Here is a 15,621-nt window from a genome sequence, read left to right as displayed (position 1 = left end):
TATAGGCCAAAAATTTCGTTTTAAAATCTTTTATAATAAAACCATACGTCATCCATCATCATAGAGAAAACCATAATCATGTATCTCAAAGCATCGTGTCAAAATACTGTATCAAATCATATGAAAATATCAGAGTCTAAACATCCCATGTTGAAACTATGGTGTGTGCCATGCGATCATCCCGAGACCTTCCCCTTGCTAGTGGAAGTACCTGAAACCAAAACTGAAAACAGCAAGCACGAAGCTTAGTGAGTTCCCCAAACTATCACATACCATACACATATCAAGCAACTAGGAGATGCAGGCCCCGCCCACTCTCATAGAGATTCGGGCCCCGCCCACACTCCGCTGTCTAGGAGATTTGGGCCCTGCCCACACTCCGCTGTCTAGGAGATTTGGGACCCGCCCACACTCCGCTATCTAGGAGATTCGGGCACCGCCCACACTCCGCTGTCTAGGAGATTTGGGACCCGCCCACACTCCGCTATCTAGGAGATTCGGGCACCGCCCACACTCCGCTGTCTAGGAGATTCGGGCCCCGCCTACACTCCGCTACTAACATGCATACAAGTATCACACATACAACGAGTACATCTACCAATCAATCACATATCTATACTCAATTAATATTATAAGCATCGGGCCCCAGCCACTCTAACTACTATGAGATTTGGGCCCCGCCCACACTCTGCTATTAACATAAAAGCATCAGGCCCCGCCCACTCTAAGCTACTACATATCACTTATACGGGTCGGCCTTGGTGCCGTAGACCCATTCCTACTGAAGGAAACTCACCTCGCAAGACTGACTGCTGAAAACTAGAGCGAGGAATCCCTGTCTACTGCTCCGACGACTCTCCGGCTATCAATTCCATAATAACACTTAATTAGAATATGCTAATCCTCTCTTAGGGTAGAATGACCATTTTACCCCCGGTCAAAGTCAAAGTCAAAGTCAAGGTCAACTCCCAGTCAACCCAACTCGTCGAGTTATCTCCCAACTCGGCGAGTCCATGAATGTTCAAACCCGTGGTCAACTGAGTCAACTCATCGAGACCCCTAACAGACTCGTCGAGTTCTTGTTGTCATAAAAATCAAGACAACACGATACGACTCGTTGAGTTCCCTTACGGACTCGATGAGTCCTTCTGTTTGTTTAGCCATCTTAACAGATTAAGCCCCTAACTCCTAGATCCAAGGTTCTTAGCTCGTTTGTCCACTGGAAAGGCCCTCCTAAGGGTAAAGTTTCCAATTTTACCCATTCATAGCTCTTCTAAAAGGGTTTAGACAAAACCCTAATTCCTATAAAACATGAATCTTGTCCAAAAGGCCATATAATCTCAAATCCATGCATACAAACCCAGATCTAAGGTTTTAGCATCTGTTGGACACATAAAGCTCCAAACTTTCCTTCCATGCATGGTCTTTTAGGGCTAAAAAGACCATAAATTTGCTCATATGCTTGCATGGGGCTTCCATGGTCATAAAGTTTGCACCTTTATGCCATGGAACCCTTTCTAGATTCTAGATCTGAGATATAAGTCACTTGGGACGTCCCAACCCCATGGACCAAGGTTCTTGACCTAAAACTTTCATAATATGGAGATAACTAGATCTAAGAGAAGAATGATCAAGTTGGAAGCTTGATTATAGAAAATACAGTAAATGAAGTGTAGCTCCTGGATCTACTTCTTCCCCTTTGATCCTTCTATCTTCTTTTTCTCCCACAAGCTTCACAATGCACAAAAACACTCAAAAATGGCAAGAACTAGCTCAAGATCACTTATGGCGGATTAGGGTTTTGATAATAGGGTTTGGAGGTGATGGAGGCTGGGGTGGAGGCCAGATATGATGCTTAAATAGGGTGCAAACCCTAAAAATTAGGGTTTCCTCCTGATGGACCTACTCGCTGAGTCCAGGCTCGGACTCGTCGAGTAGACCATTTAAATCCTGCGGCCAAGCTGGCACATACTCGACAAGTTAGGGCTACCAAATCGTCGAGTAGCTCTTACAAAATGAATATTTTAATAAATTAAATACGTGCCAGGAACGGGGCGTTACAACATATCATATATACACCATATAAATAATTTATATGTACACAAACTACATAAAACTCAAATCAAAACTATTTTATTTATAACTGATTTGTTATAAGCATTCTTAGTTTTACAAAAAAAAAAATTGTTTTCTATTTGTAGCTGTTTTCAACCAATTTAATTTCAGATTAACCTTCGATTTTCAAAGATGGAATATATTATTTTCTTATATAATTCAAATGCCACTTACCTCATATATTTTCGATTATCTTATGATTTTACAAGAAACAACAACAAGTTGTTTAGTTTGACTGCACTGGACAAATTACATGGTTAGTCCCTTTTAAAATTCGATTCGATTTATAAGGTTCAAAAGTCTAAGAAAGTAGACTCTCGTATATTTTTAATTACGCTGACCTTGCCTTTAAACGATTTTATAGAATTAGTTATGATTTTTCGAAAATAGAGACATAATGTAGAGTTTTATTTGTATGAATACATACCCCATAATAACTCTTTAATGACCAATAACTTATCATGTCCTACAACTCTAGAAAATTGGCTCAGATACCAATGTTGGGTTATGATGATCATTAGAGCACAAAGCAACAGAAACAATAACATACAAAATTAGATCATCATGACCCACCATATAATCTCGTTCTAGTGACTTTTAATAACAAAATGCAACAAAGAAGATACGAAATACATATGTTTGTAGATTTTGATTAAATCTTCATGTTGGTCTAGTTTGGACGATCTGGAACCTAAACCAAATTTACTCTTATCGCACCTACAATGGCGGAGTTAATAGGGGGCTGTTGGATGCTCTGCCCCCCTCAATCTGTTTTAAACCTCGCATATATAATATAAGTAAGAATGCTGAAAAATTACTTATGGAATCATTTAGTATAAATAAGAATGCTCAACACTTCCAAAAAAAATTATTATATATAGAAAAAGTTACCACCAAAATTAAGGCTATGATTTAACATAAATCACAGGATCTCTATCCTCATTTTTTCCTTCATCCCCAATTTTTTAGTTTAATCAACTTAATACCCTATTTATTTCAATTCGTCGTTATCTAATGATTATACCCCATTTTTAGTAATAAATAACTTTTGTTAATCGACGATTCACTAAGATAAACTCCGTAGCTACTTTTATTTGGTGATGAGCTTAATTTCAATTAAAATATTATTTTCGGCTACATTGCCACATCTATACAATTTCAATTTTGAAATCAATATGAAGGTTAATCGATAAATATTAGTCAATGCCAATTGAAAACTTTTTAAAATTCATCTTAATAGATGAATATGAGTCAATGCTTATGATATGTTGATAATTTATAAGGTTGATTCTTGTAACGATCGACTACTACATCTAGACGGATTTTTCTACCAATTTTTCTTTTTAAATTTTAGACTCTATTACTTTATTTTGATATAACATTGTATTTTAATATGCTATTATGATGCGAGGTTGTCAGCCCCCCTTATTTTTATATCTTGGCTCCGCCCCTGCGCACCTAAGAGTATGATCCAAGCAACAAAGTGACAAGCTCTCTTCTTTTCTTCTGCAAAAAACAAACCAACCCTAGGAGATGGAGGGGGGTCGTAGGTTTCTTAAGAGAGCCAAAAACTAGAGAAGTTTTAGAGGGAAAGAATAACCGAACTATGCTAGGGTTGGTTAGGGTTATCTAAGTGTTGACTAGATAACTCTTATCCCTCAAATGGTGGGATAATTCTCTAGTAATTATCCTTTTTCTTAAATAAAAGATATTCACACTTTAAACCCCTGATTCTTTAAGTTTCTAACTCACCTTATGACGACAAGTTAATAAACTAAACCCTTTAAATTCTCTTTTGTCATATTATGCCGAAATCATATCTTCCATATAACCCAAAAGCACTTTGCTAATTATGGAAAATCACCAAATTATGACCATGAATATACTTCCAACAATATCGTGATGTTGTATAAGGTTTTACGATGTCTTTGACTAGGAGATTAATCAATAATTGCACTTATGGAGGGAGTTACTCCAACTAGATGGACTAATGCATAGTTCTCATCAAGATCAAGATTTTGACCAGGTGATTGTATCTAAACTAAATGCTTACAATAGTTAATTTAAGAGAAAATGACTTAATAAGGTAAGATATTTTTCGTTTTGTGCATATTTAGTCATTGATTTTTTTTCTATATTTGGCCATTAAACTTGTTTTTTTATCCATATCTTACCCTTATGACCGGTTGGTGTAAGTTGCGTTTAGCTAGTTTTCGACGTTTTTTGCAGCTCTGATAGAACACTGGTCATCTTCTCTGGCGAGTCTCCGACCAATATGATTTTTCCAGCGAGTTCTCCGGCCACCTCTTCAGAATCGTAAACCATCCCCCTTTGGAACTCATATTTTTTCAAAATTCATTCTCATTTATTGATTTATTTGAATATTATCTTTTCCCAATTTAATATTCATCCGCTTCAAGTTATTTGGTTGTTCATCAGACTCTATTTCACACACATATCACTGAATATGTTCCTCACCTTTGAATCTGTATAATATCTAACTTGGATCGACGATTGAGTTTACTGATTAGTTCCAGATTGTTGTGCTGGTCGTGTGAAATATCTTTTGGTTGAATCACATTTATATCAACGATTTTAGGGCTTTCTCAATATTCGTGTTCTTCATACACACTCACTGTTGGAATGGGAGGATGTTGGTTCTTCTCTCGTTTTGCTATGATGTATAATTAAAACGAGATTTTGATTGGAGTGGATTTTCGATTCAATTGAGTTTTGTTGTTTTTGTTGGATTCGAAAGAAGATGGAGATGGATTAAATGATAAAGTTGTTTCGATCGATGGTATGGTTTGTGATTTCAAGTGATGATTGACAGCTAATTGGGTCGATTTGAAGGATGGTGAAGATGAACTGAGTCTCGATGATATATGTGGTTGATTGTTGTTGAATCTGATGAACAATGAATGAAATAATAAAATCCGATGAAGTGAAGAAAAATACAAATTAAGACATATTATATTTGAATAATGGTTTTATAATGTTATGGTGAATGGGTGTTGTTTGTGTGAAGAATCGATGTACAGAGGAATATGTTGAAATGAATGGAGCTCTACAAAGCCCAGCCGAAAAAGATGACCTAAGAGTCGTTGGAGATGATAAAGTTGTAGGAAACCTTCAATAGTAGGTTGTAATGATATTTTGTGCACAAAATAACAAAATTAATGAGCAAATGTAGACGAAAATAATAATAGTAATAATAAATAAATAAATAAATTAGTGATTAAATATGTACAAAACAAAAAAAAATACCCTACATTTTTAAGTCATTTTCCCTTAGTTTAAATTTGAATTGATGTTGATTCATTCTTTATGTCCAATTTGCAACTCTTACAATGAGACAATATTGCCCATGACTTCTTCCTTTGCTGTCAAATTGCTCATGGTGGAATATCGTTATTCCTTTTTTTTGTTACGGTTTCAAAGCCTGTGACTCTAAATACGGTTAAAAGAAAGTGCTTGGATGCGATCAATAGTCATAGCTTTTTGTCTCCTTTGGAACTTTTGAAAATTTCCGATTTTCCTTCCAACTGGGGTAAACCGAGCTAGAAAGCTGTTTTATTTGTTAAGATAGTCTCATAATCTTTCTTTTGGTTGCTCAATATAAGTACCAAGTTAAAAATTAACCGGATTGGTTAGGTGTACAACTATTTTATTGCTATTTTATTTGACAAAAATATTTGTTTGTTATAATGATATCTTTCTAGTTTAATAAAAAATTTAACCCGTTCATATAACCGATATATATTTTTAAACATGCAACGAGTATCACCGCATTCAGTGAGCAAAACTTGATGATGCATGTGCTAGGACCGAAAGACGCATTACGGCATTACTATCCTAATCAAATCATATTTCAATGTGCTTCTTTTGAAGTGAGCGGATCTTGCTAGAAAGAAAAGTCACAAGTATTAAGACCCAATTAGAAATAATACAAGTTTACTGACAACGAAAGCAAAAAACTTAAAAACTACAAGGGCCAAATAGTAAAATAATAAGACATAGTTAGCATTAGAAGTATTTGACTAATTTTTCAACGGAAGGAACTCGATGAACTGGCGAGGACTGAGGTTGACGTCATTCGTCGGAAGCAAACATTTATCCGGTTGTTCCCTGCCATGGCCGTTGCTGTTAACCGGAAACAGCTCTAAGGTCTGGAAAGATTCAACGTCATGCTGGAGGTGGTGATGTCTGTGACTATGTGGCGAAACGACAAGGTACGACGACGTTTTAGAAACAGGTGTAGCAGGTATGCAGGTGGTGGCGATGGTGGTGGAGTTATGGTTGGTGGGAGGAGTAGATGATGACAAACACTGCATCATGTGCTTCCACGTGGCATTCTTTTCAGGAAAGCTCTTCCTCCTACGGTGTAGCAACAGCAGCTGATCATTTCCTTCTTCATCTTGTTGTTCAACAGGTATCAGTCCCTGATCTGCTATGCTCGTCACCCTAGATTCTGGTTTTGACGTTCTTTCTCTTAACACTTTCTGCTGATTCAGCAAAAAATATACATATATGTATATAAATATAAATAAATAAATTAACTTTTTTTTACTAAAAATAAATTATGGGTTTTTCAAATTACACATGTGATTATAATGCATTCATTGAAAAAAATTGTTAGGATATATATATATATATATATATATATATATATATATATATATATATATATATATATAAGGTTATACTGTTTGTGAGGTCAATAAGATTTTGAAGAAAAAACAAAGAGAAAGAGGGGAAGCAAGGGGAGGGGACCCGACAGAAAGGAAGGAAGGAATGCAGGTTTTCATTTCCCAAGGAAAAAGAAACATGAAGACCTTTTTTCACTTGTTTTCTATTTTACTTCACTTCATCAATCATATTCACATTATTACTATTTATAAACCCTAACTCCACTTTCATTAACAATAATTATCAAGTTATTTAGTGTTTCATTAATCAAGTGGTTATGCGCATATGGAGTAGGATCAAATGAGAACACCTAAAAGGTTGAGAACGCGAGAACAGATCTGGACCATTTAAATATTTAGACCTAAGGTTATTATTAAACGGGCGATTTATGATAAATTCTAAAACTACAGGCATTAAAGTGTAACTTTTAAATTGCCAGAAGGGCATAATAGGAATTGCAAATTTACCTTTTTCCTACAATTTCTCACCCTCTCTCCTCTTTCCTTTCATAATCTCGTATCTTTATCTCCCTCGATCTCTCTCTAGGGTTTCAAAATAAACGCCTCTCTCAATGAATTCGGGTCCCTTTTCTTTCCTCTCTTCCCGTCGATCGCTCCACTGCCGTCTTACCCCAACTTCAGGTTTGAATCCACGTATCAAATCAGTGACATTGGATTCCAGTTCCACGACAATCATCGACGATCCGACATCGGCTTCCGCTTCAGAAGAAGAAAGTCCAGCGAAGATCGGCGCTAGGGTTAGGGTAAAGGTGTTGTTGATGAAAAGAAAAGATGAGGAAGGTATCGTATATGAAGCTTAAAGGTAGTCAAAACCTAAGGCAACGACTACTTCTATCACCTCTCACTTCAACACCGATTTTAATCGATGATATCCGTGCCGACGCCACCTGGCTTGGACTCCTTCCTCATGAGGTCTCGTTTCTCCGCCTTCTCGAGACAATCTCCGATGACTGTCATGTCGAAATCAACGAAACTGGTAATCCTAGGTTTTCTCTTTCTTTTTCTAATTTCATGTTCCAATTTTTTGAATGTTCTTGTTTACGTACTAGGAAAATAGAAATTGAAGAGAATATAGGGCTAATTTGTATTGTAGTTGAAGTTAACTCTATGTTCATTCAAAGTGAACGATAGTTTGAAATCGATTTACTCGTTGAATTGATAGGGACGAAATTGAAATACAAACCTGGGATAGTGATGGGTGGGGGATATCTGGAGCATGATTGTGGATTGAGTAGATCAATTGGCTATTTTTTGGAAGCTTTGATTTTTCTTGTTTTTTTTTTGGGAAAAAATCCATTTCCATTAAGCTCAAAGGTAACCTTACACTCCCTTCAACCTTCTCATCTAATTTTCGTTCTATTGATTTACATCATCAAAAGTGTATTCATTTATGAATATAATTACAATTATAGAAATTCATATGTATTTTATATTTTGTTCAGTCTCTTCATTTACTAAATTTGCTTCATTTAATTGATTGTTAATTGTATTTAATTCTGATTTTGGAGTTTTCTATCAAGAACATGAAATGATTTTGGGGTTTTCTATCAAGAACATGAAATGATGAAGTATGAAATTGTTTCAGGAGCGAAGAAAGAAGAATATGGAGCACCTCCACCGATTTGGTGGTTCATCGCAGTAGTGGAGTGGCAGGGGGTGTTTGGGTTGCTTGGTGTGTCATAAAACAGTGGGAGAAAACGGAAGGGGCTGTTTCCCTTGGCTCGCCGGAAACCACCAGCAAACACCTCTAGTGGGGGTGTTGTTGTTGCACCTCGAAGACAGGAGAAAAAGAAGGGAGTGTGAGAGGAAATGGAAGAATGAAAAATTGTATTTATTTGTGAATAGCAGTGCATTCATGTGTGAATAACAGTGAATGAATAGCAGTGCATTCATGTGTGAATAGCAGTGTATTAATTTGTGAATAACAGTGAATGAATGTATTTATTTATGATTAGAGGTATTCATTTATTCAATTCTGAATAACAAGGTACTTATTTGTTAATAGCAGTGTATTCATTTGTGAATAACAGTGTAAGCATGTGTTAATGAGTATATTTATTTATGATTAGAGGTATTCTTTTTATGGAGAAATGATAATTTTTACACTCTTTTTATTTTCAATTGATTAAAAAAAGAAATTGGATTACTTGTAAATTGATGTGTATTTATTTGTGATTGGAGTAGTATCAGTTTTTTGAAAAAAAAAATCATTTATGAATACAAATGTACTAATTTGGTGTTCGATTTCTATTCATTTTTTTGAACACAAAAAAAACGTGAAATAGGAGAAAAAAATTGATTTTTTTAAGAATTTTTTTTCAGTTTTAAAATAAATTTTGATAAAAATGTTTTTTATATTCCATTAATAAGAAAAATAAAAAATTGAATATTTATTTCTTTACTGATCCTAAATTTAAGGGAATTTGATTGAATTTTATTTTATTTTAATTTAATTAAAATATACAATTACTAGTATACCCTTATATATTGATTGGTTCAGAATTGTTCTCGCGTTCTCAACCTTTTAGGTGTTCTCATTTGATCTTCTCCCATGCACATATATGCAATTAATCTTTATAGTGAACAAGAAAGTAAAATTATGAGCTTGCGATATATTTAGTTATATACCTAAAGGTTGGGTTCTAAGGTTACCAAAAAAAACCTTGTCATCCATCATATTCACATTAGTATTGTTAGTATAAACCCTAATTTTCTTATGAAGTAAATTAATTATTTTTACGATATATATAGGCCTTGAACCTGATGGTACTTCGGTTGCCCAATAAAGCTCACCAACTAAATAAGAGGAGTTGTGCCTAGAAAACGTTAGGATGATCGAGCTTTTGTCAATTGTAATATAAAATTAAGGATAAAGCAATTTATAAAATTATATATTTGAAAATTATTGTCTAACAAGATAGAGTTGTTGAGCAATTCCCAAAAAAACATGTACTCATCATGAAGATTATAACATGTGTACTGGCTAAAATGAAATTTTATGACCAAAAAAAAAGTTATATTTTATGTACAATGTTTTTTTTTTTGAAAAAGATATTTTATGTACAATGTTTATTCAAAAGGTAATGATTTATGGTTGGGTTGATAAATATGATACAACAATGGTAATCGAAGTGTATTATTTTTCCATTCATACACACATATCTTCATATTTAACTCCATAATATTTAGGGACTACTAATCGTATATGTAAACTATAATTATCTACTAAAATCTAGTGTTTTTATTTTAAAAATACAAGAAAAGAACGTATTAGATTATCCTTTTTGATATATATCTTTTGTGATGATAGTAGAAAGAAGTGTTGTAAGTTAGATTTCGTGCACGTTTGGTGCTAAACAAGTATAAACATTAAATCACTTATAACCCTTTCTAATGAAAAAAATAAAATCAATCTTGTTTGTATAGAAATGTAGATTAAATATATCATATATATATATATATATATATATATATATATATATATATATATATATATATATATATATATATATATATATATATATATATATATATATATATATATAGTAATAGATTAATAAATTGAATAAAGAGAAAGGAAATAAGCAGCAGACCTCTGAAAATGTAGGTATTGCCCAGTTTCTGGTCTCTTCAACTTCATAGCTTGTCCTATTAAGCTCTGCAACCAAACACAGGTACCAAGATCAGTCCCGATCATCCAATACAAAAACAAAAAGAAACACACAATTCCTATTTCTTCATTCTTTCTGCACCAAGATCCATAAATATATGACCCAACTTCTCAATTCTTGATTTAATGGAGAAAATGATGTCATGTTATATATGTTTTTCAGTTCTTTATTTTCTTTATACTAAAAGGAAGAAGCAGCTAAAATGAGGTGCTTTCTTAGTTTTTATATTTCATGTGCTTCGAGTTCATGGTTTCTTTGACTTTTTTATTTAGAATGATAACAATATGAAGAAGTAGATATAACCCTAAGCTTCTGCGAAATTTTTAAAAAGATAATGTATACAAGTCGGTGGTTAAAGTTATACCTGGATCTTTGCGTTCTATAGATCGATCAATATTGATGTTGTTAATATCAGTGGTATAATATGGAGGTTGATGAAGATCAGTTGTAGGGTTATCAAGCTGACGGCGTCGTTTCTGGCGTTCTCGGGCCTTGTGATTCTGAAACCAGTAGAAAACATTCTTTCCTTCGATCTTTCCATACCGGCGGAGCTGGGCGGTGATGTGTTGGATCTCGTCGGCAGACGGTGTTCTTGTCCCTCGACGATATAACTCCTCCAGGGTTTGCAGCTGCTCCGGCGTAGGGTTCCACCGTGAGCTTATAACCACCATCTGTTGTGAATTAAACTCTCTCTTGTGTTGTTCAGCTGCCACTGTAAAAACCACAGTTGGTAAATCCATTACAAGAAAAAAGACAACTTTTAGTGTAGAACATACCTAGATGATGATTTATAGGAAGGAGATGATGATCATGATGAGTGGAGTGGAAGCGGTGGGAGGAGGAGGCGGCGGCGCAACTGGGTCTTGGAACCAGTGGTCTTAACTTCCGACTACCATTGTTGGTGTAGGATTCAATCATGTTGATATTTAAGTCTTCGGCTTCATTGTAACCCATCATCCACATCCTATCTTTCTGTGGTCAAATATCCAAAAATGTAAGGAAGATGAGGAAAGGGGTATTTGGGATGGTAATTATTTGGGGGGCAAAAGGGATCCTAATGAGAGTGATAGATATAGAGTGTGGCTCTCACTCACTTATGTAAAAAGTGTCCAATTTGGCATAGCATTCACTCAAACAAATGCTCTAATTGCATATATTTTTTTAGAAAAATTATAAACTGGTCAAAAGCGAATAAAATTATTAACATAATGATGAATTGCCTTACCTTCAAAATCATAAATTCAAATACTTTTATACACTCAAAGATAAAATTTTATGTCATAATAAGTACAAACATTTTTTAGCATAGGTTAAACTTTGACCCATGCTAACGTAACATTGTGATATCTCATTTGATCAGTTTACTAGTTAAAAATTACAAAATGATTTCCGAAGGTAATAAAATTTTAATATTGTTAAAAACACATCATTAAAGTTTTCACTTTGCGTAGTATACCACTGAAGTTTTCAGTTTTCAAAATACACTATTGTAATCCGCAATAAAAGTTACAGTAGGTAATTTTGAAAAAAAAAAAAAAAATCACATTGATACTAGGTCATCTTATGTGGCTATAGAATTGTAATCCTCACCCATTTATTAACACTTAGAGAAACATTATAATTGGTTACATGAGGATTAGGGCTCATTTCTCTAATTCAATGTCAAACCATCTAACTCATAGTCAATCATCTTATAAGGAAGACGACAATAAGTAGTACGTCCAATGCAGATTTGAGATGAATGAGTTTCAACAACTTCAATATTGTAGATTTCAGAAGCGATATACACTACCAAGGATCAAACACTGCTAATTTACTTCAACCCTCTTAATTCTTCTATGAAAGATGTTGATTTCAAAAAAAAAAAAAAAACATGTTTTAACGAGTTCAATTTATTTCTTAAAAACTGACTCATGAGAGGTGTGTTGATATGTGTTACGGCCTTGGGCAATGATCAATAGTAGATGGGTCAAAAGTATTGATAGATGATGGTGATTGTGTTAGGTTTCTTGAGAGTGGTTCTGCTAATAAGGGAAAGATTGATGTATACATTGATCACTTTACTGAACCACTATGTGACTTTATTGAGTAAGAAAGAGTAAAAGATGGAGGTAATGAAAGTGATTATTCTGATGATGATCTAGGCTCAATCTTTTCCGATGACTTATGAGTTGATCATGATGAGGAATATGAGATTTTTGTATTGAGGAAGTATGTTGATCCTTTTTGGAAGAGTAACTAGTTGTACGAGATAATAGCATAATTAAACCCCAAATGGTGTAATCTTAACATATCTAAATAAGAAAATGATATACCATTGTACCTATCATTGGTATAATTTTTTTTTTATCCAAAACACAATAATCCAGTGTTAATTAATTACGTTGTTTCATATGAATATAATATATGGTGTGAAATCACTGTCTATACTTTACAAACATTTTTTCATTTTTACCTTTTTGTAGGAAATCGGTCACCAGTACATGTGGTGCGCCACGTTGGAGTTGAAAGTGTATTTTTTGATGACATTGCATGCTAGTTTCTATTTAAAAATACATCATTAGGGGAAGAAATAGGTTAACCAATTGAACCCCGCCTCCCATACATAAAACACACATCTTGCTACTAAGTTACAAACAATTTTTTGTCTTTTTAGTTGAACTATAATATATAATGTATAATTTCGGAAGACATTAAATAAAATTATTATTATTATTATTATTATTATTATTATTATTATTATTTTATAAATGTATACATACATTTTGAAATATTTTTTTAAAAGTATAAATATATCTTGAAAGGTAAAATATGTGTTTTAAAGGTACAAATATAAATTTAAAGGCACAAGTAACTATTTTAAGTTACTTATATATATATATATATATATATATATATATATATATATATATATATATATATATATATATATATATATATATATATATATATATATATATATATATATATATATATATATATATATATAGAACCATAATTAACCAATTAACCAATTTTTTTTTCAATTTTTAGAACTTATTTTTTATAAAAAAAAAAACTAAAAATACAGAAATTCATAACTTTTTATCATTTTTCCAATGATATCAAATTCAATAAAAGAAATTTAATTTTTTTTCGTCAAATTCACAATGTGAATCTTTGAAGATTCATAATGTGAATCTTTAAAGATTCACAATGTGAATCTAAATTCACACGGTGAATCCGAAAAATATATTTAACATTCACAATGTTAAGTTATGAATTTAGATATTTTTAGTTTTTTTTTCGATAAAGAATAAGCTCTATAACTTAAAAAAAAATTTGGTTGCTTGGAAAACCAATAATTATGGTTCTCTATTGAACTTTTCCATATATATATATATATATATATATATATATATATATATATATATATATATATATATAAACGTATTTATGAATTTAATAGTGTATATATATCTTTAAAACCATTTTTTTACATTTAAAAACATACATGTCCATTAAAAAATATATGTATTTGTATGTAATAAGTATAAATATGTTTATAAATAGAGGAATACAATTTTTAGATTTTTCGAAGTATGATTACTTAATGTTAAATTTCTTGCATTAATAAAAAAGTATAAATACATATTTTTCGCATATAAAGACACCTTTTTATAGATTTGAGTATGATTTTAAAGATATAAATAAGGCTTTATAAATATATTGTTAATGATATAAATTCATTTTGCAAGATATAAATATGTATTTAAAGGAATAAAGACGTTTATATACATAAGAATAAGCATTTATATCTTTTAAAGTATAGAAAACATAAAAAAAAAGTACACCTTTATATTTCTAAAAATCATAAAAACATATATACATATATTTAAAAACTTATTTATACCTATTATATATATATATATATATATATATATATATATATATATATATATATATATATATTGATGTATAAAATAACGTTTTAAACATATACATATACTTTTAAATATATAAACATGTTTTTAAATATACAAAACTGCACGAATGGTTCCCGTGGTTAGCTGAAAATTGTCACTTTGGTCCAAAAAAGTTTGGACTAGCGCCAGAGGTCCAAACTTTTCGTTTTGTTGCGAGTTTGGTCCGATTTTGTTTGAACTTTTTTAAAAAGTCGATTTTGCCATTTATTATTTAATATTTTAATTTTCTTTTATTACAACAATTAAAAACAATTAAAAATAAAAGAAAAAAAATACTCTCTCTCTCTCTCTCTCTCTCTCTCTCTCTCTCTCTCTCTCTCTCTCCGACCACCATGGAACCAATCCCACCCCTTTCCTCCCAAAAATTGATGAAAGTCCAAATCGACGCTCCAACTCTTCCTTCTCCTTCTATCAGTTCCTCTTGTATCTCTCTCGTCTTGCAGGTCCAAATCGAGGTAAACGACCCTCTCCTGCCCTACTCCCCTCTATGATGTCGTAATCCCCTATTATGAACAACCCTTTTCGAACCTCAAAGCATTTTCCCTCATACAGAGTGAATTACAGAAATCTATTTAAGTAGTAGGGGATGTATACACGCAGGTGAGTTTAACTGATGAACGATGGTGACACCAACAGTTCCATTTCAATTGATGAACGATGGTGGTGGTGATATAGCTTGTTTTCAAGGTCCGATTTCAATGTTTCAAGTTCTGATTTCAGAGAAACTTGTAAACCTAGATGATAAATATACAGATGATGAACACTCATACCTTTTAAACATGTATTTCCTTGGTTTTCAAGTTCCGATTTCAAGGTTTTCATGTCTTATTTTTTGAGGAAGAAGATGGTTCTTAGTATCTAAAGAGGAACGCGCACAATCTCTTTTTCGGTGATCCCCCAATCTTTCACCATCGAAGACTCTTTATCCTCCCCTCTTTAATCTATGTTAATACTCTCCTCTCCATCTCTCTGATCTTTGCAATGAGCCCTTAAATTGTGTGTTGTATTCCGACGAGTAGAGAATTCGCTGAGTAGAGGAGATCGGGAGAGTTTCGATCGAATTGTTTGATGGTAATCATATTGTTGTTCTAATTGGGTCCCAACTATGCATTCCAGGAGCAACAAAAAGGGGGCATGATTTCATGTGTGAAAGGTTAGAAA

General features: G+C 32.8%; 1 protein-coding gene across 2 annotated transcripts; it reads right to left on the bottom strand.

Annotated features, from left to right (window-relative positions):
* Positions 1-6,020: 6,020 nt before the first annotated feature.
* Positions 6,021-11,550, bottom strand: WOX1 (WUSCHEL related homeobox 1). Of its 2 annotated transcripts, none has more exons than XM_079053213.1 (4): positions 11,272-11,550; positions 10,860-11,207; positions 10,418-10,482; positions 6,021-6,620 (listed from the first exon to the last, which is right to left on the bottom strand). In XM_079053213.1, the coding sequence occupies exons 1-4, from the start codon at positions 11,456-11,458 to the stop codon at positions 6,156-6,158; spliced, it is 1,065 nt and encodes a 354-aa protein (XP_078909339.1). In that variant the 5' UTR covers positions 11,459-11,550; the 3' UTR covers positions 6,021-6,155. The 2 variants fall into 2 exon arrangements, with proteins under 2 accessions (XP_078909339.1, XP_078909340.1); XM_079053214.1 differs by having other exon boundaries at positions 6,021-6,617; positions 11,272-11,549.
* Between the last annotated feature and the right edge of the window lie 4,071 nt (positions 11,551-15,621).

Source organism: Lactuca virosa, chromosome 5 (assembly GCF_052849685.1).
Source record: "Lactuca virosa cultivar CGN04683 chromosome 5, Lactuca_virosa_CGN04683_v6, whole genome shotgun sequence".
NCBI classification, from domain to species: domain Eukaryota; kingdom Viridiplantae; phylum Streptophyta; class Magnoliopsida; order Asterales; family Asteraceae; genus Lactuca; species Lactuca virosa.
This window is presented reverse-complemented; position numbering and strand designations above follow the sequence as displayed.